The sequence below is a fragment of the Tasmannia lanceolata genome, unplaced genomic scaffold, assembly GCF_043159265.1.
Source record: "Tasmannia lanceolata isolate RefF3 unplaced genomic scaffold, GAP_Taslan_0.1 ptg000006l, whole genome shotgun sequence".
Lineage (NCBI taxonomy): Eukaryota > Viridiplantae > Streptophyta > Magnoliopsida > Canellales > Winteraceae > Tasmannia > Tasmannia lanceolata.
Genome location: NW_027518683.1, coordinates 6,061,910 through 6,088,358, shown reverse-complemented (window position 1 = coordinate 6,088,358; position 26,449 = coordinate 6,061,910). Strand labels below are relative to the sequence as shown.

At 38.7% G+C, this 26,449-nt stretch overlaps 1 protein-coding gene across 1 annotated transcript; it reads right to left on the bottom strand.

The window, feature by feature from the left end:
- Positions 1–694: 694 nt before the first annotated feature.
- On the bottom strand, positions 695–26,213 carry LOC143879432 (Molecular chaperone Hsp40/DnaJ family protein). Its single transcript, XM_077381810.1, has 11 exons — positions 25,721–26,213; positions 22,537–22,605; positions 16,915–17,007; positions 16,282–16,403; positions 13,028–13,223; positions 8,900–9,075; positions 7,118–7,247; positions 5,724–5,884; positions 2,541–2,632; positions 2,107–2,206; positions 695–1,144 (listed from the first exon to the last, which is right to left on the bottom strand). Exons 1-11 carry the CDS (start codon positions 26,036–26,038, stop codon positions 1,099–1,101), a joined length of 1,503 nt encoding a protein of 500 aa, XP_077237925.1. The 5' UTR covers positions 26,039–26,213; the 3' UTR covers positions 695–1,098.
- Positions 26,214–26,449: the final 236 nt, after the last annotated feature.

Genomic DNA, 26,449 nt, shown 5'->3' with positions numbered 1-26,449 from the left:
ATCTTTCATATGCTTTCTGCATGATCAGATCTGATTTTGTCCATCGGATGCAGATTTTTTAACAATATAAGTGAAAATATGAACTCGATTGTTTTATGAATAATAATTCTATATATTTGTTTTCAATTTCCTTCCCATGTATTATAATGTAAGACTCAGGGGCTATTTCTCGCTAATGTTATAGAACTGTTATAGTGGTCGTTATTACGTATTTCTCTTAGGAGACGTTTGGATACGCGGATTTTAGAATCTTGGATTTGTTCAAAATTATAGATGGGAGACGAGAGAAGAAGGTGACCGACCGTTTCGCTTCTCTTTAGAATCTTGGATTTTAAGTAATAAATCCAGGTTTTAGAAATCTCTCCCTCAACCTGAGATTTCTAAAGCCTGGAAACATGGCTCGTCTCCCATCTATGATTTTAAGGAAATCCAAGATTCTAAAACCCGTGTATCCAAACGGCCCCTTATGGCCCTGTTTGGATTGCAGTAATCTTCTGGAAATGTTTGGAAAGGAAAAAATTTCCTGAATTTCCTGATATTTTCCGTTGTTTGATTTCAAATGATGAAAAAAAAGAAGAAAATGAACCAATGAGGTCAAGTTTTATTTAGAGGACCCTTCAATTTATGAAGGAAAATAAGTTACCCGGTTGGTCCCCTTGCAGAATTTAGTTTAGTAATTCACAAAAATGATCCATGGGGGTCTAAAAAAAAAAGTAAATGTAATTGCTCCAAAATATACTACATCAAGAAGTTACTCCTTAGGTTGCCATTGGAAGCCCTTGATATTGTAATAATATTGCAGTAATAGGGCAATAATAACTCATTTGTACTATCCGTTTTAGAGAATCCTTCAACTTGCTTATTCAATATACAAATCATTACAGAGGTTGAGAAAGAAGAATCTGAATTATCCATCATGCTACCAAGCTTTACAAGGGAAAAGAGAACTTTAACATACCTCTTGGTTTTTCAATACAATCCAACATGACCTCCTTGGAACCTCAGGCCACATCCGAAAAAATATATATAATGGCCTCTAAGGCGCCCACATGGGCGTTAAAAAGAATTTCAACATCACCAAGTTAATCTGCCTGAGGATTAAAGGTTGTCTTGCAGCCATTTTAAAGCACCATTAGCAACTGATCTGCAAGTTTCATAAGCTACATATTAGTAATTACACACCACTGCAGTTGACCTTACGGTTAATATATACCATAATTAAAATGAGAATGTTTTCAAATTGGAACTCAACTAGTCACTGATTAGCTATGGTAAAATTAAAACGTCAGCTGGCATCAATAAAAAGGCAATTTTTATAGGACAATATTGTTGATGAATGTTGCCAAACACCAAGACATGTCCAATTGAGTACTAAAATGTTGTGCGTGCTAATAAACCTAGCAATGTTCTTGAAGAATAGAGAAGAGAAGAGGTGGCATACACAAGCCCTAGGGTACAAAGGAGTGTAATGCGAGGAGAGCACAAAGCCATACTGCCTCACTGGATGTTGATCACATAGATTGATATTCTACTTTTCCCATAGATTTAGAAATAAAAATCATGCTTGCATTTCCAAGAAATCAAAGAGCGTCCTAGGAATATACACTGACTAGTTAATGAACAATCTGTGCCCGAACATCTAAACCCAATCAACATCAGCATAGGCAGTTAACTCCAAGGAGAATGAGGATGGAGAAAGGAGACTTCGGCCTTCAGTTCCACGTATGCTATGATCTGATGAACTGTAAGATGGGACACATGAAGAGCAGAAACGAACTGACTCACTATTTAAAGGGGGTACACAATATGTGGCATGTTCATTCTCAAGTAAACTAAACTCCTCACGAGTTGTAGATTTTTTTTTTTTTACATCAGTAGACTTCAAGTAAATTAGAATGAAGTAATAAATAGATAATATTGGCATCTTAATGCCAGAAAAAAACAATTAACTATCACCCAAATGCAATAAAGATTAAATATCATGTTAAGGGCAAAGAAAAATCAGGTTATTATATGCACACAAGTAATAGAAGTCATTCCCCAATAAAATATCGCGGGGAATAGCATAAGTCTGTAATAGTTAGATAAAAAGAAGGGAAAAATCACCCGGCAAAATCTTTTAGCTTCTGCCACAAGTCATCCGGTGCACCAGGTTCTTCCTCAAACTTCTCTGTTTCCAGAGCTTTCTGACTTTCCATGCCTTTAACTGCAGAAAGCAAGGCATCAGATTCTAGTTTTTTTTTTTATAACAGGTTCTATTTTTCTATTTGGCAATTACAGAGCATCCAATACATCAAACACACTTTTTCTCAAAAGTCACGCATAGTCAAATGTATTTAATACCAAGTTGAATGCAAAATACACTAGTAGAGGCATATTGTTTTCAAGCTTTTCCAGTTCTGAAAAGCAAGGTGAGATTATCCATGTAGGCATCAGCAAAATGTGCCATTTATTCCCAATAACCACCATATCTGAGGTCATTGCCTCGTCAAATAATTCATCAAACATAGAGTTATTTGTTTGAGAAAAATGCCACTTACTATTTTGTTTTGTATCAGGGCGTGTCCTTGAACGACTGCTAGTGGTGTCACTCAACGACGCAAGTTCTTCAAGTAATTCACGCTCTCTTCCACTGCAAGGGCAACCAACATTAAAAAAATGACACATGTGCTAAGACTTTGAATCAAGACAGCAGCAGGCAAAATCCAATTGAGCAAAGAGATGTCTTAAGGGAAAGAAAAAAAAATGAAAACCATGGTCCCTTAAATATTGTGATGGGATAAGCTTTGAGTTACCAGTCTCCGCATCTATGATAATATCTAGTTAAGAAATTGAAATGAACATGTTTGGTCCAAGTTACAAAGGTAATCTCATTTACAAGACCCGTAATCATTCCCAGACACATAAAGAATCCAATCAGACTACTTGCTTCAGCCAAAATCTAATCTGACTGGAAGTTTCATCTTCCAAACCATCAACAGATTGCAATTTGATGCAGACTAACCATAGAGAGATATTAGGCTTCCCAACAAAGAACAACAGCTTGAAACTCAAAAAGATTCCTAATTTCCAAATAATAGGCAAAGACATCAGCCTACGATCTGTTACAAGTGTAGTAGGATGTTGGAGGTGGGTGACTGGTGACAGTGAGATTGTCAACCCTAACCCTCCATGTTTTAAATGACCCAAAAATTATTTTGTCAAGGAAATCTAAACCACCTGATCGATGACCTGCAAATGGATGGTTAAAACAGGAAAAAAAAAACCTGCATCTGTAGTCCTCGTACTTTATTGTGTGGAACAGCAAGGAAAGAAGTTTTACTTGGTTTGGTCAGATTTTCCAGTTTCGATCAACAAATCTTCTCCTCGTACTTTTCATAAACATCAGAAAACAATCTGCTTACCATGCACTTTTCACATTTTTCTCTGATTTGTTCTATGCTTAAAAACACATATGAAGTTAGATCATGTACTGATTGAAGGCAATCCCCTTTAATTTTTTCCCTTTTTAGCAGTAAACGAAAACAACAACCCCTTGTATTAGATCCTGTAATTTGGAATTCTCTAGGTCTCGTTTTCAATTTGACTCCTCTGCTCCTATTATTCAATTTTGAAGAATTCGTAGAATCAAGTTCTTGAAAGAATCTCAAGTAAAAGTCTAGTTGCGAACTCTAAATGGACAAGTCCCAAACAGAATCCAACTTTTAGCTCAGAAGGGGCGTGGATCGAATTTCGAGAAAAATTACTTATTAGCTACAAAGGGCGGTCTATCTCTCTTTAAAAGAAACCTTTTGGGCTCTCGAAGGAAAGAGGAATAAAAAAACCCCAACTTAGCCTCTAAGTTTAACCGCCTCCTAAAAGATTTTGATAAACCTTTCAAACCCCTTTCTTCTTCCATGGCTTCTGATCCTCCTTCTTCTTCAAGAAAGAGGAAGGCTGTCTCGTTCGAGGTTCGTGACTTACAGTTCCTTCGAAATCTAGAGTATGATGAAAAAATGGCGGCCGAAGAATGTCCGACACCCAAGGAAATTACTATGAATATTTTGAAGAAGCAATTGAAACAGTTCAAGCGGGACGCCCTGGTCAATAAGGAAAGCTTTCTTAAGATTTCCGGTAAGTCTGACCCGAAGGAAGCCTTCATCAGAATTTATAAGTTGGATTTCTTCAAGAAGGCCTTAGAAGAAGAGCGTCAAGCCCGTCGTCAGCGTTGGGAGGCGGCAAAGGCTGCAGAGATAGAGTGGTTGGAAAGTTTGATGGGTATCTCACAAGGTGCCTCCCTGGAATCAAGGGACTCCCTAGACCGGGAAGTTAGTCTGGAAATTCAAAACCGGATAGGTGTGGTTGAGGATAGACAGGAAGCAGATTCAAGGTTGGTGGACTTTCTGGAATTGGAAGAAGATGAAGTTGTTCCTCGTGAGGAAATGGATGAATTGCTGGCAATAGAGGACGTTTTCATAATAGGTTTTGATGACAATCTAGAAGCTACAAAAAACTTATTTCGTTCTATGGCTATGAGGAATCTGGAGGAGACCAGATAAGTTGGAAAGGAAACTGACGATAAGGGGGCCAAGGGTAGTAACCCTGTATGAAAGGCCTTCCGCCCCCCCCCCCCCCCCCCCCCCCCCCCAAAAAAAAAAAAAACAAACCGACGAAAAAAAAAAGAGTAAAACAAATATCCATCTGGTTAGAATGAGAAGGAAAAAAGGAAAGGTAAAATAGAATAGTGGGAGAACAGGAAAGAAACATATATAGATAAGAAATGGTAGGAAATAGGGGTATTGAGAAAATTGAGGCGGGGCCATGATTTTTGGAATTTTAATTTTGGGGCTATAGATCCTGAAGGATAAACCCCTTTGCACTACCCCAGGAATTTGCTGACCAAATAGCTCTATGATCGACTTGTCGATTATCGAGAAATTACTTTCTATTGCTGTAGCTTGAGAGATTCGTTCTTTCGCTTTGGTCTTTTGTCTGGACGCTTTAGCTATGCTTTCTTCCTGGGAGTGCCTTAGATCGAAGGGTTGGGGTACAAGGAGGTAATTTTTAGTTGTTTTTAGTCTTCAATCATCCTCAAAGTCTTTGAGGGTGCTGGTCTTGAGTTCTCATGCTGCTGGTTAGGAGTAAGATGCGGTCTTAACAGGTAAAGGTGGTTGATGCGCATGCTTGTAAGAATGATGTAAAGGACACAGTCTACAAAATAGAGAATAGGAATGCTTACACTCCAATGTAAATGTTTTGTTTTTTTTTATTTGGTCTCGGAATGCCCGGCCCAACTGGCTTTAATATTTTGTATCGCAGGCTGGGACTACTTTTCCCGATTGCTATCTCAATATTAATGAAATATGTCGATTTAAAAAAAAAAAAAAAAAAACAGACTCCAACTTTTAGAAACTGAGTGCTAATCAAGAGATCATTTTTATTCTTTTTGAAAGATATCTTCATCAATGGGAATACTTAACTCAACTAAGCCTTTGTCCCAAACTAGTTGGGGTTGGTTCATCAACGGGAATCATTAACAAAATTTTAATAACCTACAGAATATCTCAGATCAACGTTAGATGAAACCTCCAATAGTGTTCTAAGGAATTGTGTGTGCTAACATATGTACCATTGAGCACCACTACACAAAATACCACTCAAAAAATAGCATACCTGCATACAGTTAATAATATTGGTAAGCGACAAATGTAATATAAAAAAGGAACTAAAGTCAATAAGCATACCTGATACGAGTTGGTATAATGACTTTAATGGTGAACAAATGGTCACCACGTATTGATGGTTTGTTTAGCTTAGGGACGCCTCGTTTGGCTAAAATAAGCACATCTCCAGGTTGAGTACCAGGAGGGATCTGAAGTTCAGTAATTCCATCCACTGTCTTTACCTGTTTAATACCAACTTAACTTTTATAGTCAGAAATATAAATTTCTTAAACATAATGATTGTGAATAAACGCAAGAACACAAACATACTCAAGAATGTAGCCAAATCAATGGTTCCCCTCAAAAATTTATGAAAAGAGATCATATGGAAGAAAATGAAACATATTTTGTCTTTAGACCATGAGCTCCTTGTGTCAAAGATTTTCAGTAGTGGCAGCGCTACGTTTCTGGCAATACAAGGACAAAATGTCTCCATAATATTTTTCTCCACATTAGTTTTTGGTTTAATCTAATTTGGAGCAGAATTTTAGAGTTTTTTCTGATTCCAGTAAAAGCATTAAGGGAGCAAGTAATTCAAATGTTTTAGCGGAGTGCAGTGGGGAGATAGAAGTTACAACTTGCGAGCTAGCAGCAAAGTCCCTTTGATGGGTCTGGTGAGCAAAGAATAGTGGGTTTTGGTGGAATTATTTCTGGCATCAACAGTCTAGTGGGTCTATCCTATGCTGGTGCAGCCATGAAATCTCATGCTAATGACATGGAAGTGAAGGGCGTCATTGAGATCAATAAAGTGTGGATCGAATGCAACTCTTTGCTAGTTATCAGCCGGCTTAAGAAAGAGTCATGTCCTTGGAGTTTCTTAATGATGTTTCGGGAAATGGGATATTGGTCTAGGTCTTCATCAGAGTCATTTTCTGTATATTCATAGGGAATGAAAATGATTTGGCTGACCGTTAAGCAAATTTTGGTGTTTCATGGATGATGCAACTATATTGCAGCACGTCTCCTGCAACTATATTGCAGCACATCTCCTTTATAAACTTCAGTGTGTCTTGTTTTCAGTGAATATAATCTTCTTTTAGTTGCTCAAAAGCTCCCAGAGTTGTGCATCTGAGAGGCCAATGTTTGGGATTTGGGAATGTGGGTCAAAGTTTGTGTTTGGGGTCATTGCATGTAGGTATTTAGCTAAAAGGGCGGCCCAGTGCACGAGGCTCCTGCCATTGCGGGGTCTGGAGAGGGCTAAATGTACGCAGCCTTACCCCGCTTTGCAGAGAGGCTGTTTCCGTGACTCGAACCCGTGACCACCAGATATTTAGATAAACAAACATAATATTATTGCCATTAAAAAAAATAAAATATATATATATATATATATATATATATATATATATAATATTATTGATAATGAAAATACTAATAGCGTATACACAAAGTGACAAAGGCATCAATAAATTCACCTTAGCAACAGCTCCCAAAATGGCATCAATATAGCTTACTGAAACTGTTGAACAGAGATTTATTCCATCTCTTTGGATCTCAGGGATCTCCTCAATATCAAGGTATACATACAGATCTCCTGAAGGGCCCCTGCTTGAAAAAGAAAAGAAAGGAAATGAAGTGATTGATTGTTGCCTCATGATTCATTGATAGATCTCTTCAACCATGAATAGTAAAAGCATAAACTATTGGAATGTTAGCATATAACTTTGCAAAAAGCTCAGCAGCTAGAGCAATTTGAATGCCAGAGCAGAAAACTAGGACTATCTATCTGGGATGTTATCCTAAAACACAAACTTAGAAATGGAACCTGACATCTATAGTCCAGATTCTTCACAAATATATAAACTGGTCATGTAATCTGATCCTGAATTATTAGGGGGTGCAACTTGGGTCGGGATCAACCCGAACCAGTCCGGTTCAACCCGAAAAAAGTCGGGTCGGGTTCGGGGTTGGGTTTGGGTTAAGGGTTTGGGCAAAGACCCAAGTGAAACCCGACATTTTTCATCAAATTTTTTTTGTAAGCTTAAAAACTCGGGTTGGGTCAGGTTGAACTCGGGTCGGGTCCGGTTCGGGTTGGGAAAAAGGGGTTCCTCAGGTCGGGTCGGGTTGGAAATCGGGTCGGATCGGGAAAAACGGGTTCCTCAGGTCGGGTTGGCATCAACCCGAGCCGAGTTGCACCCCTATGAGATATCCCTTTGAATTCTAAGATAGAGAAATAGATATAACCAATTAGGCTTATAACTTTAAAATAAAACAAATCAAATGATAGTAATAATATAGAGTGAAAGAATGTAGGACAGGTATGAGTGACAAGGCATGGTACAAGATACAAAATTCCAAAATTGTTAAAAGTAGAATTTATTCTTATGTATATTGTGATGCAGATTATACCGTATAAGTTGTAACAATACAGTATAAAGGACATTTTTATCAATATATTATTCAGAAGTTTAATACTCCAGTAACCCAAAGCAGCAATGGAACTCAACAGAAAATAGGTCAGCCAACTACGGCGAACTATAGTGGTGTAGTCACTTGTGGCTTCATGCCCAGTATATGGGTTTCTTTTTAATATTTCCACTCACATATTACTTGTAGTTTAGAATAGTTAGTTGACAGGCTGATTTACATAACAAGCAGCTGATAAATTGCTAAAAATTTTGTTGCTTGTGGCCCAGAGACATTTATATTCTTTTAAACAACGGAGGAGGTTTCTAAACTGTTGATGGTCTAGTTAGACAGGACAGAACTCTATCAATACTCTATCATCAAAGTGCGATCATCCCTTGGCTGCTAAATTAAAGAAGACGACCCGTGTCACAAAACAGGAGCCAGTTTCTAGGTATTATATTTATAAATGGCCACAATTCCCTTATTTATAGTGCAATCCTTTCTACACCTCTATGCCTCATTGAACGGTTTACGTTCATTATTTTTTCCATGAATGATAGACGATAAAAAGTACACCACCAAAAGGAACGATCTAAAAGTTACGGCATATCACAAACACAAATTGCAGTCTAAGAAAAAAACAAGATAGATGTAATAAAGATGAGAAAAGAAAGAGGTGAGAATGAGAGGGTCGCGTAAAAACTGACAGCAAATAAGAGCAATAAACGAAAAAAAGGCCGACCAGCTCATGAATAATTTTAAGGTATTTCTGGCAACTTCAGGATATTTTGACAAATATAAAACCAAAGAAATGAATGAAACATAACCAGCAAAATATATGAGCATACCCTTTTGGTCCTGCATCACCCTCCCCGCGGACTCGGAGAGTACTGCCTTTGCTAACTCCAGGAGGAATTTTAACTTTAATGTCTTTTCTAATGCGCAGACGCCCTTCGCCAGCACATTTCCGACAATACTCAGAGATGACTTCACCTTCCCCCCCACAATTTGGACAGATAGATACCTATACATTAACAAAATTAAAAATCATGAAGCACATATTTAAAATGCAGTCCCTAGTGAAAAAAAAATGCATGAATGCAGATAAGATCCATTAAAAAAGGGATTTGGGGAGAAAGAAAACCCAAAAAGAAAAATAGAAGACAACAAGAAGAAGTGGTACGTCAAAAATAATTACGCCAAATGTTTTCATAGATGATCATTTTACTCATACTAAATATATATATATATATAAGAAAAAGCATCAGAAACTAATATAAATGTTCTAACCCATAAAGGCTGGATAAAATCTCATATACATACTACGGGAAGAAGTCGACAGCCCAATGTCATTTTAACAACAACTGAGACAGTTCCCTTTAAAATGTGAGATACTTGAATGTTCTTCACGCCGTTGAGAATGTTAAAAAAACAATAACGCCATAGCAGTTGGCCACAGTGAACTTCACAATGTTTAAAAAATGACAATAAAGCTATAGCAGTTTGCCACAATGAACTTCCATCACTATTTGGCCAATGGACAAAATTGGAAGTGTCAAGGCTCATTTTCCCCATCCTAAAATACCGAAATGTGGAGTCGGACAATGGGATGAGTAAGATCAACTCATCAGAGAAAAAGGTACGTTGGTTGAACCCACTAGGAAAGTAAAAGACTTCTTTTCCAATTCGTCGGACTGGTACTTCCTCAAAAGCACAAGTTGTCATGGTTTTAAATTTCCACCAAATGGGTTGGTTTTCGCCGACATGTGTCGACTTACTTAGGGACTGATTTCCGAAGTTCAATTCCTTGCTATGCACCCATATAATTAGAAGATTGTATACGTCCAGGAAATATTAATGCTCATTCCATTAATAAATGAGTGTTAACAAGTAAAAGAAATGTGCATTTGTACTTATTCCCACATTTCTTGAAGTTCCATCTTAAACTTCCATTGTTTCCTTCCATGATTTATGGACTTCCATAAACTTCCACAATGTACTTCCACTTCTGTGGGGATCAAAGTCTGAATAGGAAAAAGTAAGATTCCTAGGTTGTAACAAAGGAATAAATACATAAATACAAACATATAAGACCTTAGGCCTCATAAACTGATTCTATAGTAGACTAGTAGTAACAGATTTGTTAGAAGCATTCTCTTAATTTTTTTCAATACTTGAATAACAAACTGGCATAAACATCATTCCAAAAACCATAATCAATTAAGATGAATGGTGAGAGTGAGTGTGTGAGACAACCAAAGGTTTATAGTATCACCACTAAAGAGCAAAAACCAGAAAGATGAAAAACACCAAAGAAGACCATCTGAAAGCCCCAACAACCATAGAAAAGGCACTTTACCAGAACCTAGGCTAAAGACGACGCCCGAACTCCAAGGCGGATCCTAAAAACCCAAAAGAAAACATTTCAAAATCCAGCAGAATATACGCAACTAAAAAAGCAACTAAGAGGGAGGACTATAACAAAAGGAAGGGCCAAACACCAAAACCTGCACCATATCTAATAACACTAAAAACTACCCTCTAACTTTCAGGGGGCAAAGCCTCCCGCTTCCCTTTTACTTTATCCTTCTCTTTTTCCTTTTTTTTTCTTTCTACTCGCTTTCCGCCAATACGACAAACAAATTCTTGGCTCCATTGCCATCCTCAAACCCTACGCCAAAAACATCCCCTATAGACATCAGTTCATCAGATTCTTCAGAAACTATCCCTTCTTCCTAGGGGTGTTCGTTCGGTTATAACCAAACCGAATAGACCGAAATTTGATAACCGAAATAATTTCGGTTATCAAATTTCGAGAACCGAAACTGAACCGAAATTTCCAAAAACCGAACCGATTAAAAATTCGGTTCTTCGGTTATAACCGAATAGCCGAATAATGGGTGAAAAAGAGGGAAAAAAGCAATATTTCGGTTTGGATCGGAGGGCTAGGATCATCCTAGCGAAATGATTTTTTGAGCAAAACCTAATTAAGTTGTGATCAATCAAATGGACGTTTTTTTATCATCCCACGGAGTGCCCATATAGCATTTTTTTTTTTTTAAATAATGGTTTCATCCATAATTTCGGTTATTCGGTTAACCGAATTTTTTTTTGAGATAACCGAACCTGAACCCGAATAACCGAATTTCCAAAAAAAAATAACCGAAACCGAACCGAAAAGGAAAAAAAACGGAACCAAACCGACCAAACCAATTTGGTTCGGTTCGGTTCGGTTATCCGGTTATAACCGAATAATGAACACCCCTACTTCTTCCATGACTACCCCTGAAAATGCTTCCACAGTCTTGCCTTTATTTTTCTTTTCTTCTTCCTTTCCCAAAAGTTCCCCGATCAAACAGGTATCATACTCCTCGGCTTAGCTCTCCCGCCAGTGAGCAAACGTTATCATACTCCTCGGCTTCCACCTTCACCCCCACGAGATATGTACATGAGTCTACCATGACTTTGACAGAAGGGGTTAAGGATTTCCACTATAATAAAAGAACCTTGGCAGAAGCAAAAGCTAAGCAATGGTCGTGATGATCCTAAAGCTGAACATCCAGAACCTGACCAAATTGCTGACCCAGGGCCTCCACGGTAGAAACAGACCATGCATGCAATGGGATACCATAGAATCTAAATCTTAAGGCCCTGGCACCCGCATTAGAATCAAGATACCAGGGATGAAGAGATAGTAGGTAATCACCCAGGGCGTCTCTCCCACCCTTCAAGATTGATGCAGCCTGAGATTCAGATTCAAGGCAAAACAGAAAAACCGATGGGTTAATGGAGAACGGCTTTTTAAGATGTGGGAGGTTCCAACGATACTTAGCCTAGCTCTAGACCTTCTCCAATGGTCTTGCACTGTTCTTCAAAGTGCCGACAAAACATCGGTTAAGAAACCTCTTACGGTCCTCCACCAGATTCGATGGCACCAAAATCACCGGAGGGTCATCTTTATTCTCCAGACGATGGAGCTTCCAACTCTTTGGGATCCAGACCTTCGCCGCTGCAATATTCTCCTTTAACCCAGAACACCTCCTACAAGAGTTTCGCTTGCAAAAGTTTTTATAGCCACAGTACAAACACCTCTAGTCTATACCACTAAGATGCAAGGGGCAGGATTTTTAGGTTGTAGAGTCCGCTTAAATCTAGCTCCAAATCTTCTCAAAGGAGCAATCCTATCATGTATCCTCCCTGGGGATCTGGGCGAAGAAGAGGGAGCAGACCTATGAGATCCAAAAGGGCTAATTCCTTGACTCAGTAAGATCAATGACCTTCGGCAGCATGTGTTTAATAATCCAAGTGAATGAAACGCCTCCTTTGCAGAGAATCCACACTCAGCGGCTTCCAGGAAAGGTCCGGCCAATCGATCAAGATTGATGCCGCAACTACAAGAATTCTTGCCCGATAGATTACATAACTTAACCCCACCGGGGTCTCCTCCCGAGGGTAACTATCGTACCTGACCGGCAATCTCACCATACATCACACTTAAACCGAGAAGAATCCTTAACAGAGGCCCAGAATCTGTTTGATCTCACACACAAACCTCCATGGATTGTTCTCTAGCTTGAGCATTCTTGAGATTCTACAATTACAATTCTTTAAAAACTTAATTAAGACCATTCACAAGGTTAGGCAATAACCAAATGGTATCCTAGTCACACCAAAGTTCTGTTCCCAGTATGTGGCCCAGCCAAAAACCCCGGTGTCAGCTTGTATGCAGACAGAGTGTTTGCCTCACTTATGTTGATAAGAGAAAGAAAACTTAATATTTCTGGAATTAATGTTGTGCAGGAAGTATTTGTTCATTGATGAATATTCTCATTCATTTCCATGAAAATATTTCTGATGTGTATGCACTTAATTTGGGGAACTGAAGTAAAACAACAAAAAAACATAAAAAAATTATTGTGGCTCCTTCAAATTAAGTGGTCTGATTTAATGTGAGGCACTAAAAATTAGTTACATACCTGAGAGAATAGACCAAAAGGTGTCTGCTCAGTTCGCATAACTTGACCCCTGCCACCACAGGTTGAGCATATTCTCATCTTCGAACCTGTCTTTGCTCCAGTGCCAGCGCAACTATCGCATGTTTCTAAATGAGAAAGCTCAAATTCTTTTTCTGTTCCAAAGATAGCTTCGGCAAACTCCAAAATCATGTCATAACTGAAAAAATTAATGGGTCAATTCTACATTCATTACCAACAAATACATTCAAAATGTACACAACAGTATCAAAGGTACATAATGCGTCATAAAGGATGGAGATAATTAGAAAAATCACCAGACAGTAAAGTATCATAGTAAAACATAGATAGATATTATACATTAGATAATAACATTATTTACATATAAACATGCATACCTTCATAGATTTAGATACGCAAATGAGTGTCAATGCATGTATGCACAAAAGTACGTGTGGGAAAGACGCACCAATGCACAGATCTAAAGGGAAAAAAAAAAGAAAAAAAGAAAAAAAAAACTGACAGAAGCCAGAAGATTAGTCAATCAATTATTTACCTGGTTTTGCAGGGAACAAAACCTGCAAGACCGGCATGAAGAGAGCCAAAGATATATTGGGTAATCAACAGTTACTTGATACGTGGATTTATAACTTTTGTTCATGTCTCAGCGCAGCAGAGCCCTTGTGAAACCCACTGAGAGTTTGACCAAGAGAGAAATCTATTTGTAATGTGCTGCAGATGAGACATTATCCAGACTCTTCCTATTTGTGAGGTTTGACTTGGTCCCTCTTTGGTATCTCCTGGATTATGCCTAAGACAGCCATGGAACTGCTGGAAGTTTGGGCTTCCACTCCTTGGTCTGCGAGGCATGTTTACAAGGAGGTTATGACTTGCAGCCACTTGGTGTGCTATTTTGAAGGAGCGTACAGAAAAGTATGAGAAGTAAATACAATAGTCAGGGTGCTTTGAGAAGCTTAATTTTCAGATAGATAGTTTATTGGGCTTCATTTAACAAACTTTTCTTAGGGGTATCCTCTTCTGACTTTGATGATCATGGGAATTCTATCAGTCCCAACACTAGGGAAGTTCACCATTCATCCCCTCGTTGAATTTGGTGACCTCGAATTAAATTTTGATGGTTCTAATGTTTGGAATCCGGGACCTGCAGGGGTTGAGATTGGCTTTCTCAGGACTGAGGGGAGATCATGATTCGAGCGGGGCTGATGTGCAGACCATGAAGTGTGATATCAAGCTGATCACTTCTGCATTCTTGGGTCTGCTAGTTGTAGAGGGTGATTCTTTGAATACTACCAGGTGGATGAAATTCAACGCAGAGTATCCATGGAGACTATTGGATTCCATAGAAGAAGCCCTTGATTGCATTGAGGGTTGGCTGGTGATTTTTGCCACCTACGTGGTGACCGGTGAGGCCAACATCAATGCAGATGCCTTGGCTTGAGACGGAATTTCTAGAGATGCTTAAGATTTCAGCAATCATTTTCCAGTTATGGAGACTTAACTGCATTTTTTTGTTGGGTAATTTGTATTTCTTCTGTCAGCAGCATGGTCATCATTGTTTCTTTTTTTTTCTTTTTTTGCTTAATAAAGCATAGCCGACCCCAACTAGTTTGGGACAAAGGCTTTGTTGACTTGAGTTGAGTTGAGTTTGCTTAATAAAACACTTTTTGCCATTCTAGAGAGAGAAAGAGTGCCAAATAATGTCGTTTGACTGGACCATAGTTGCTAAAGATGGAATTGAGTGGAAGAATGCGGGAAGAAGCAAGAAGTGAGCACTCTAAAAAGGAGAAAATGCAGGAAGTGGGAAGACTAAAAAAAAGCAATGTGAAAATGAAGATGAAACATATGACAAGTGGAATGAAAAGTGAACATGAAGAATGTATGAAGCACCATTAGAAGCAAACGAGAAGCGCATAGGAAGAAATAGAACTACTGAAGTTTTTTTTTCCCCTTCTTTAGTTTTTTTTTTATTATTTTGGGTGCGCTAGGCCCGTACAGTAGTCCAATACATGGCAATGTGCAAACCGACACAAACAACCGAAATGTTTCCGTTTACATCCCCATCGAAACCGAAACCAAAATTATCGAAATGCATAAATCAAAATCATAAGTGTAATAGTGGTATACTATATAGGTATGTATTACATAATTATATTTATATTAAATGCATGCAAAATGTGGTGCATGTATTATGTATAAACATTTATATGAATTAGAGGTGAAATTTTGTATGTACTTAATTATCAGACATGTGCGATAGAGCATTTCACTGGGTGATCAACATTTTTAAACCATATATGGATGGTTGTCTTGCTTATGTGATGGTTTCTAAGTGTGTATATGTGCTTATGCTAGCATTTCCTAAAGTTTCACCCTTAAAATTCTATTATTTGCATATGTTTCCATATATTTTCGTGATTTTACAGGATTTCCACCAGTGGGTCAAAAGTTAATGTGGACATCCCCACATCTAGAACTATAAAACAATGCAACTAAAACTAGAATAATTCCCAACAGAAAAAGAAATAAGGCATGTTCATAATAGCATTACAAAAGAAATAAGGCCCTAGACTGCTGGATCACATCAAACCACCTTCTCTAAGACCCCATCAAATCTAGTGGCCAAACTTTTGGCAATGATCTTATAGGAGCTGCTAAAAAGGCTAATAGGAGGGAAGTCCTTGATCTCCATGGCCCTTCCCACTTTAGGATGAGAATAATGACCCCATCTCCTTGCTAATGATGCCTGTCACAAAGAAGTTCAAAAGCACCCTCATCACATCCTACTTCCACAAGGTCTCAAATAACTTGATAGAAAGCAAATGTGAATCCATTTGGTTCTGACGCTTTCTCTTTCTAACTCAAAACTGACATCCTCACCTCTTTTTCATCAAGGGGTCTTTCAATCTCTTTCCCTTTACCACTTGGAGTTAAATCAAACCAAACCCCATCTAAGAGTGCATGAGATCATCACAAGTTTAACTACGGGATGAAGTCTGAGTTCTTCAAGGGCATATTTGTTTAAATTTTTAATTCAACTTCACTGTCCAAGCCTGTGCTCTAGTTTTCCTTACAATGGTTTGTTAACTATCCTCATTAGCTATTACGTAATATAATGTGTGTTGAAGGGGTTTGCCAACATGTCAAAAGCACAAAATGCTTCCACGCTCAACAAAAATATTACTAGTACAAGCAATCAAGTATCTATTGGAAGCCTCCAGCTAAAGTTCATAACTCACCGTATATCATCACCCTTAACAACAGTTCCACGTCGGCGTGTTCTGAATCCACTTGGGTCTATGCCAGAAAAACCACCAATACTTGCGCCAAAGAAAGTCTCAAATAGGTCAAAAGGATTAGTCTGCAAATAAGAGATGCCAGATATTAACTGAAAAGTACAAAGGAGAGTATTTACAATTTTGACAAGCAATGGCACTATCATTTTATATAGCTGCACATACTAAAGCATATTGTTTGCTGCAATAATCTCATAGAGAAGCATCACTTCCATCCAAGGTTTTAAATTTCGGCCAAAATACCAAAATTTCGAATTTCGGACAAGACCAAAACCAAAATTTAATTTCGGGAAATTGTAATTTTTACATTTTTTTCCCCAAGATTTCGGTCAAAATTACCAAAATTTTGGTTTCTTCTGTGTCCGAAACCGAAACCGAAATTTCAAACCTTGCTTCCATCATACTTTATGCATTTTCTACAGGATAAGAACATCAATTTTCTCTATCTTACACTATTGTCAAAGAACAAAAATAATAGTGAACGACACATAGTATTGCTATACAAACATTGGTTGTATCAACATGCAGCAAAGAATTATAAGAAAATAATGGAAAAATAAACATTATCTGGAATACCGTATAAGCGGCACCTGGACCGCCTACTGAACTCTTGACTCCAGCTTCACCATATTGATCATACAAAGATCTCTTTTGTTCATCTGACAGGACCTGCAATCCACTACTTCAGGATTCAAAAAGTATTATCATTATATTGCACATTCAGAAAAGAAATATTATTTAATTGCCAATTTAAATAAAAAATTAAGAAAATATGAGTTTCATGAAGCTTTATATTCTAAGAAAAAGGTTTATGAAGCTTTACATGTGAACTTCATCCTAATGTCGCCACCAGTGTTAAAGAAAGGTCAAATGTTTCGAGACTACCATTGAAGAGCAGAGCTGAACTACAAGCATATGGAATCAAATGTGCAATGGCACCAATGAGGCATAAAGCCCACAAACTCCGAGAAGAGTTGAAGCTTTTGGATGTAGGCTAAATTCAAGTGTATGGAAGAATAACTTCTTTATAGCTCAGGCAACATCAAGATTCTCTAGATGCTCATGTCCAGCCATGAATAATTAGCTGCTCTAACAATAAGTCCGAGTTGCAACTTAAACACAGTTTTTGTAGGAAAAGATATCCCTTTAGGCTACCATTCAGAGAAAAAAAAAGAGATATCCCTTTAGGCTATTCAACACTTTTATAACGTATAAATATTTTCCACGACTTAGAAAGAGTTGCCAGACCATATAGGTTTCTCTCACATTTTATTAAATTTAAATATGATTCATTATTAAGAAAGTGAAGTAAAGTACACTCCGGGCCCTTTTCTCATGTACTGTCAAATGTAAAAATCATTTGCATATGAATACCCACATATATAGGCAGATGATATCAAGAATCCATTGTTTTGGTAATGGCACTCCTCCCCATATTTCACATGTTTCTTAGTTGGCCGTTTGAGGCTCTTACAATTCCCAAAAACTAGCAACAGAAAAGCAAAAGAGTACAATAAATATGGTGTCGTTCTCAAAAATAAGAGTGCTGATATCATATAAGTTTGTGTGTGTGCACATATACATGTGTCATGATAATATTGTCTCGAGTCCAATTGGACCAAGCGCAATCATAGCACATGCAAGACATGTTTGGCAAGCGAGACCCACACCAATAAAAGAGGCTCAACCTGGATGATCCATGACCCAAAAGTCCCACCAATTAATGAGATGTCACACATCAGATCAAGGAAATTGAATATAAATGATTGGCAATTGTTGGCCATTGGTTGAACGGTTAGGATCTCAACAATCGCTGCGATTTTTTAATGATAAGAAATTTTATTAAGAGCAAACCCCCCCCTCCCCAAAAAAAAAAAAAAAAGACGTAAAATTCGTTGGTGCATCACCCCCTTCGCAGTTATGTGGGAAATAAGGAAAGTGTGTTGCACCAGAATTTTTAAGGAGAAGGTGAAGAGCATATGATCCCTTACACACACAAAACACCTATTGTTATTTGAGTCAGAGCACACTTTACTGGCTGGTCCTTTTCTGTCTCCGGATCCTTGGGCAAATGGAGAGAGATAGCTTGAAACAATCTAGCCCATCCGGAATTCTTGGTACTTGGGTCCCTCCTAATTCCCCAAAGTTCAATTTCGACATAACTTCTGTTGGATTTGTGATATAAAATCACTTGGAAATAACTTCTTTATCAGGGGCATTCTTGGAATGTGCTTTATAAGCTCTCACTAAAGAGGGTTTTTTCTTTAGTTGGGGGATTAATTTCTACAGAAGAATCATTCAAAAAAAATTCTAAAGAACAGATTAGGGCTTTCTCTACAAGAAGTGGATTTCTTCTCTCCAAGGGTTTTCTTCTTCTTCTCTTGCAAGAGCTTGATCCAAGATTGTTGGGTTCCTTTTATGGTGTTTTCAGGGTTGTGAAGACATTGTTAGAGGGAGTTGGGTATTTTGCTTGGGTTGCAAGAGCAGGGTGTTGGTGGGGTTTTCACCATTGTTGGAGAGGTAAGAGCTTGCACCTTTGTTTGTAATTTCCTATCATTATTAGTGAATTTCTACTTGCCGGATTGCCTGTGGAGTAGGCCAAGTGCCGAACCACATAAATCTCTCGTGTCTCTTGATTCCTTGTTTCCCTTCTTTATTTCACTACACACTTGATTTGTCGCACACTCGTTTGGGCTAAGTCCGTGGGTTGCCGGAGGCTATTTGTTGTTGTTTGTTTGAGTAGATTCCGATCAACATCTAAGAATCCACCAAACTTTACTTCTTTCTTTTGGCACGATCTGTATAACAAACCACAAGTCAACGTACTTCAAGATTCTCTTAGCGGCCTGTAAGTGTTCTTGTCTTGGATCATGCAAGAATATGCACACTTGATTCATTGCATAGATGATATCAGGTCGTGTGAAAGTCAAATATTGAAGAGCACCTTCCATACTTCTATGTATTTTGGGATTGGTCAGTTTTACTTTCATCTTTTTGCTAGTCTTCTTATTATAGACTGAAGTTGTTCCAATAGGCTGGCAGTTCAGCATACGAAACCTAAAAAGGAGATCCATGGCATGCTTTTTCTTCCTTGAAAGCATCCCCATCTTTGTTCTTTTGACCTCAATACTAAGAAAAAAATGAAGATCTCCCAAATCCTTCATTGAAATTTTCCTTTTAAGTCTACTTTTGAGTTTATCAATTTCTGCATTATATTTGAAGAGCGTGATGTAGCCTCTCAAACCATGCTCTAAGAGCTTGCTTTAGACCATAAATAGCTTTCTTAAGTCGACACACATAAGCACTTCTATTTGCTTCCTCAATGACTTCTGGTTGCTCTATATAAACTTCTTCCTTAAGATGGCCATGAAAGATGCATCTTTCGCATCCATCAAATTGAGTTTCCACCCAAAAATATTAGGCCAAAATGGATCGTGCTATTGTTGCTTTGACTACAGGATTGAAAGTTTCTTCATAACCAAAACCAAGTTGTTAGTTACATCCTTTTGCAACAAGCATGCATTTATATCTAATCTATCTTTTTCATCTGCAATAGAATTGGTGAGAGAAGCATATTAATGACATAAGTAGCGGTGTGAAAACCTTCGTCCAAATATGTTTGGGCACCAAGAGTAAATTAGAAGGAATTAGGCTTGGAGAAAAAAATTAGAGAATGGATTTTTCAAATGAGAGGAAGTAGGGTTTGAGTATTTCAAAAAGTGTGAAGAGAGTTTTGGGTTTCGATGGAAAATAAGTTGGGTTGATGGATTTTTTTATTTATTTTTTACTCAATATCCGAGTCGATTTGAGCAGTGAATCGAGTTTCGGGTAAATTAGCCCTGCCTTTAGCGAGTACATCCGCAGCTGAATTTGTTGTTCTCCAACGGTGTTGCAAGGAAGGGTGAAGCTCCCGCACTAAATCCCGAATTTCGTCGAGAAATTGATTAGACGCCAGCCACGCCCTAGTTTTTTGCCCACCCAGTTGTGTTTGCAGAGTCGCCTTCTATCAATGGTCCCAAATTATGCTTCGAATACCATTGCAGTCCAGCTAAGAGGGCTTTCACCTCGGCCTCATTAGCGTCACAAATCCCGCTGGACCCGAGAAAGTCATGATGGAATGGCCCTCAGAATTCCGAAGGATTCTCCTAATACCAGCCTTCCCGGGGTTCCCGAATGAGCTACAGTCAAAGTTTAACTTAAACTATCCCACCGGCGGAGGATCCCATCTAGGTGAGATATCGGGGGATATCTTCATCTCCTTTGCCACAGTGTCCCCATGTCTAAGAATCATCCCCACCGGGTAAGGGATTCCGCCATTGCGACGCTCCCAGGCAATAATTGAGAGTTTTACGTCCTGCAAGATGTGTCTCCAAGTTTTTTCTTTCCCATTAAATATACGACAATTCCGTTCGTTCCAAATGTGCCACAGAATGGCATAGGGTGTAGCCAACCACAAGAGGCGTCCAAGGCATCCATTGAACATACCCCGCCATTGGGAAATTACCGTTGATACGCTATAATACATTACCCAAGGCACACCAAACGCCCGAAAAATAGCCATCCATATCCGGAAAGCGTAAGGGCAGGTGATGAATAGATGACCAAGCGATTCTTCCTCCCTTCGACACATTATACACCAGTTTGCACATTGAAAACCACACCGCTTTAAACGATCAATTGTATTGATGCACTCGTGAGCAACCGTCCACGTGAATGCTTCAATGCAAGGGGGGGCAGCGTTACGCAAGACACGAGCCCGGAATGAATCAGGTTCCGACTCTTCATTTAATTTACAGAAGAAAGAGCGTACCGAGAAAATGCCTTGAGAATCAGGGCACCAAATCCATTCATCATCTACGTTTGGAAATAAATAGTGATTCGATAGAAGTTGCATGAGGGAAGTGAAGCTAGGTAGTTCCGTGTCCTTTAAGTTTCTCCTGAACCTTACATCCCAGAATGCACATCCATTTGAATCGGGTTGAGGGATTTTTGAACGGGGGAAATGGAATCTTTGTGTTTTTGAATGACAGGAGATGGGTTTCAAGGTTTGTAAATATGAAAAGATGGATATTAGGGTTCCAAAAAATTGTAGAAGGTGGTGTTTTAGGATTTCAAATGAAAGGAGTTAGGGATGTGGCTTTTTTTAATGAGAAAGAATGGGGATTGTGGTTTTGAACGATGAATAGGATAGAGATGAGGATTTTGTTAGAGTTAGGGTTGCAAATGGGCAGAAGGTGGACGTTATGGATTTTGAATGAAGGGAATGAGATTTTTAGGTTTTCGAATGGAAAAGATGGGGATTTATGGTTTTAGATGGTGTAAGAGATGGAATTTAGGGTTTTGAATAGTGGTTTGGAATTTAAGGTCTCAATGACTTTTTTAACAAATAAGAAAAGATCCTTGGTGCATGACTCCGATAGCGGATAACGCAAAATAGAAGAACAAAATTTAGATTAGATTAAAGGCCTCAACAACTGGTGACTGAGAAGCTAAGATCCTTGATTGCTTGCTCTTGAGAAAATAAAAAGACGCTTTTCTTGAACCTTGAATGACTTGCTATGATACCATGTAAATAATCTCACAAGTTTATGAGTGTGAGAAGCAAAGAGATTCTGCAGAGAAGAGAGGAGAAGCCACACAATTCATGGGGCTTGAAATTCTATTCGCTTGATATTACAGCCCTAATCCGAAAGTAAGATAACGAATTAAATTTCGACGGAAATCCGAAAGGTCGACACCGAAACGACCGAAATCCGAAATATCCGAAACGTACAAAATTTCGATTGAAATTTCAGTAATTTTGGCGAAATTTCATAAAAAATATTAATTTTTTATTCCTTTACAAAATTTCAGCCGAAATTACCGAAATTTCGGCCGGTAATTTCTATTTCGGCCCAAAAAACGACATTTCAAACGTCTTTACCTAATTTCGGCCGAAATTTCGGGGTTTCGGCTGAAATTTTGGTTTTGGCTAGGACCGAAATATATGCCGAAACCGAAATTTCAAACCATGCATATAAGTAATAAGTTAATTACAAGATTGTGATTAATGAAGTGGCACACCATAAAAACTGTGTATGCAACATATTGACTTATGAGTTATTTCTTTCATATATAGATAGATGTATCCATGAAAGAATTTAGATGACAGAGAACATGAAATAGGCCTTTGAATAACCATGAGAGATTTAAACATACCTCATATGCAGTGCTAATTTCTTTAAACTTTTCAGTTGCTCCAGGTTGCTTGTTAACATCAGGGTGGTACTTTTATAGAAACGGAACATGAAGTCAGTATTCACATAGAGTAAAAGAGTGCATCAATTCAAAATCAACAAGTAAGATAATGAATTTCACAATAAAAAAAATCAGCAAATCCAATCAACTACTACCACTTTATCCAAGAAAGCTACTATAAGGATTAGCATGACAGCTTGGCTACATTAAATTATCTGTGAAAAGCACAAGATTATTCAGTTAAAGAATAATAATAATTAGGCCAAGTTAGACTAAATGAAAATTGCCAAAAGCATTTGATACTTCAGGATTAGCATGACAGCTTGGCTACATTAAATTATCTGTGAAAAGCACAAGATTATTCAATTAAAGAATATTAATAATTAGGCCAAGTTAGACTAAAATGAAAATTCCTAAAAGAATTTGATACTTCAGTCATGTACAGCATACATCGTATTAGTTCCAGACAATCAAGATAAAGAATCCCTTGCATCCATACACATGAGGCATAGACAAAGAACTTAGGCAAGGTCCAAAAACTACTGACATTTAACTGCAGTCGGATACATTCAGAGCAAATTCCAATCAGAGATTAGACAAGTCTAGAAAAGAGCGGCCCAGCGCACGAGGCTCCCACCATAGCGGGGTCTGAGGAGGGCTAGATGTACGCAGCCTTACCCCTGCTTTGCGCAGAGGCTGTTTCCGTGACTCAAACCCGTGACCACGAGGTCACAATGGAGCAACCTTACCGTTGCGCCAAGGCTCACCCTCATTAGACAAGTCTAGACTCCGGAAAAAAAAACCACAAGGCCTCACTCCCCATAGACTAAAAAGATTTCTTGCACGTTTAATACATGAGAGCTATGCAGTTCACACAGCTGACTTGGCACAAATGCCTACTAAGCAAAGCTCATTTGAGAAGCAATTTGGAATAAACTCTAAATCCCTTGCATCCCTGCACATGAGACATACACAACAGAACTTGTCCAAAAACTACGGACATTCAGCTGCAGTCAGATGCATACAGAGCAAAGACCAATATCTGATTACATAATTGAGTCTAGGCTTCAGGAAAAAAAAAAAGCAAACATGCCAGGTCTCACTCCCCATACATTCTACAAAATATTCCTTGCATGTTTAATACATGAGAGCTATGGACTTCTCACACTCAAGATTCAAAAACTTCACAGCTGAGTTGGCACAGATGCCTACTAAGCAAAGCCCATCTGAGAAGCAGTGTGAAATAATTACGTTCAAACATTAAAAGAGCCCTCCAAATCTGACTACTCACTAATAGAGTAATCTTAGCTGCGGACCGATTAAAGCCGGAGGTTTGGGCTTATGAAGATTGAGAATTGTGAATAGTGCTCTTCTAGGGAAGTGGTTATGAAAATTTTGGGAAGAACAATTTTAGCTGTGGACCAGGGTCATTGAAAGTGAGTATGACTACTCATTAATAGAGTAAACTTAGCTGTGGACTGATTAAAGCTGGAGGTCTGGGCTTACGAAGATTGAGAACTATGAATAATGCTCTTCTAGGGAAGTGGTTATGGAGATTTGGGGAAGAAAAATCCTAGATGTGGACCATGGTCATTGAAAGTAAGTGCGGTTCTATCCCTGGAAGGTGGTCGTGATGATCGATTTAGGAATAAAGGGATGACAGTTTGGAGAGATAACTTGACGATCAAGCGAAAGTTTGAAGAAAGGATTAGATTCAGAGTCTACACTGAGGACAGGATAACATTTTGGCATGACAAATAGTGTGAGGGGTTAGTTTTGGTTGTGGCTTTCCTAGATTTGTCTAGATTTGTATGTGGTTTCCTCTAACAAGGATGCCTTCATTATGGAGTGCTTTCAGTGGGAGGAGGGCCGGACATCCTGAAGAATAAAATTTAGGATGAACTTCTTTGATCGGGAAATGGATGGAATTACTCGTTTTCTGAATTTGTTGAAATCGTGTTGCATTGAGAAGTCAAGAAAAGACAAAAGAGTTTGGATGTGGAGTTCGTCTGGGATATTCACTGTCAAATCTTTCTACTTCCATGTTGACCCCCATCCTCTATCCTTGCAGCTAGCCGGAGTGTGGAGCATACCAGCTCCTCCTCGGGTATGCGCATTTGGGTGGACAGCACTACAAAATAAGATTTAGACAGTTGATCATCTTTGCAATCGACAAATGCTAATCATTGATCATTATGCCTTATGTATTGAGTCAGGTGAGTTTGTTGATCATATATTCTTACATTGCAGGTTTGCCAGAGAGATCTTGATGAGGACCGGGTTTGAGACCTTTGGCAAGAGGCAAAGGGAAGTGCAAGAAAGAGTTGAGAAAGGGGGTATCGTTGTAATTAGACATTAGCAGTGGCATCGCTTGTAATTTCCGTTTCTAGTAGGGGTGTGTGTATTCCTTTAATGGGAGGGACATTCATGTAATTGAGAGATGTGGTGTGGACATTCTTGTAATGTGAGCAGTCTAGGCTTGGGCCCCATATAAGTAGCCCTTTTTTTGAATTTTGGGGAGACATTTGGCCGAGATTTGAATTGTACGAGCTAGAGCTCAAGCTTTGGGAGGGAGATTACTTGTAAAAGGGAGCTTTGAATGACATTAGAAATGAGATCCTACTCAAAGAAGGCCCTCCATTTCTTCTTCATCTCAATTTAAAGTTTCAATTCTCTTAGGAGACTCATCCCTCCTTGATTCTCTTGCAGAAGAGGGAAGCCCTCTTAATGTTATCCGATGGGTTAGAGATATGGGATGAGCAGACTCAATGGAAAAGTTCCTTTATGTGCTAGAGGGGCATTCTGTTCCATTTCATCATGTGTTCTCCTCGGCCATTGGGCGGAACATAGTTATGAAATGTGTTCTATTCCACTGACCAAAATGAAATGCCGAACAAAACAGTGCTCAAAATTAAAATGGGGACTCATTGCCACATAGTGATGTTTCTATTTTCGCTTGCTTCACAGCTATATTTCTAGTGATCAATTTGTAATTCCAGATTAAGGGGAATGTCAAAGTATTAATGTAATTTTATAGATTACGTTAAAATGAAATGCACATTATTCAAAAACTCTCTCATCAAGACTCAAAAAGAAAGGGATGAAACATGTCAAAGAGCTAAAATGTGGAAATTAATGGGAATACCTGGCGCGCCAACCTTCGGTAAGCTGCCTTGATGTCTTTGCTGCTTGCGGACTTGGAAATCCCGAGAGTTGAGTAGTAGTCCGCGGCCGCGGTGACTACATTGTGAAATGGTCTGTTCTTCTTCTTCTTCTTTGTGTTCTTCATTCTGAAATCGCAGGAGGTGAGAGAGAGGGATGAAGCGTTCCAGAGTCTGCTGCCTCCATTAAGGAAAGAGGGTCCGGCACCGGTGAGAGATGAGAAAGAGAGCTCCGAAGTGTGGGCAATGGAGGAAGAAGGGTTTGATGGGAATAAGGAGATTGAGGAGATGGAGAGCACCATCGAGGTTGATGGTGATTTGTCTCGTTAGGGTTTTTAGGCAACGAAGAGCAGCTCAGAAATCAGACGCATCGGCATGGGGCGAGGAGATGCGATTCGTCTCTCTCTCTCTCTTAGCTTTTTGCGTTTTTATGGACAGGGAGGAATGCTTCGTCAGGGCGCGACCTCACTGGGGTATAGTGGGTCTCGCCTTTAAATAACTGGAGCCATTCATTTGATGGGCCTTTCTTTGGATCTTCTACTGCCCAAAAAGACTTGTATTTAGTTTTGGGTCCAAAAAATACACTACTAGATGTTAGGATTTGATGATTTTAAGCATTTTTTGCCAACGGTTGAGATTAATCAAAGGAAGGACCCACTTTGGGTCTCTTTCTTCTTTTATAAATTTATTTTCTAACACAGCCGTGAGAGATA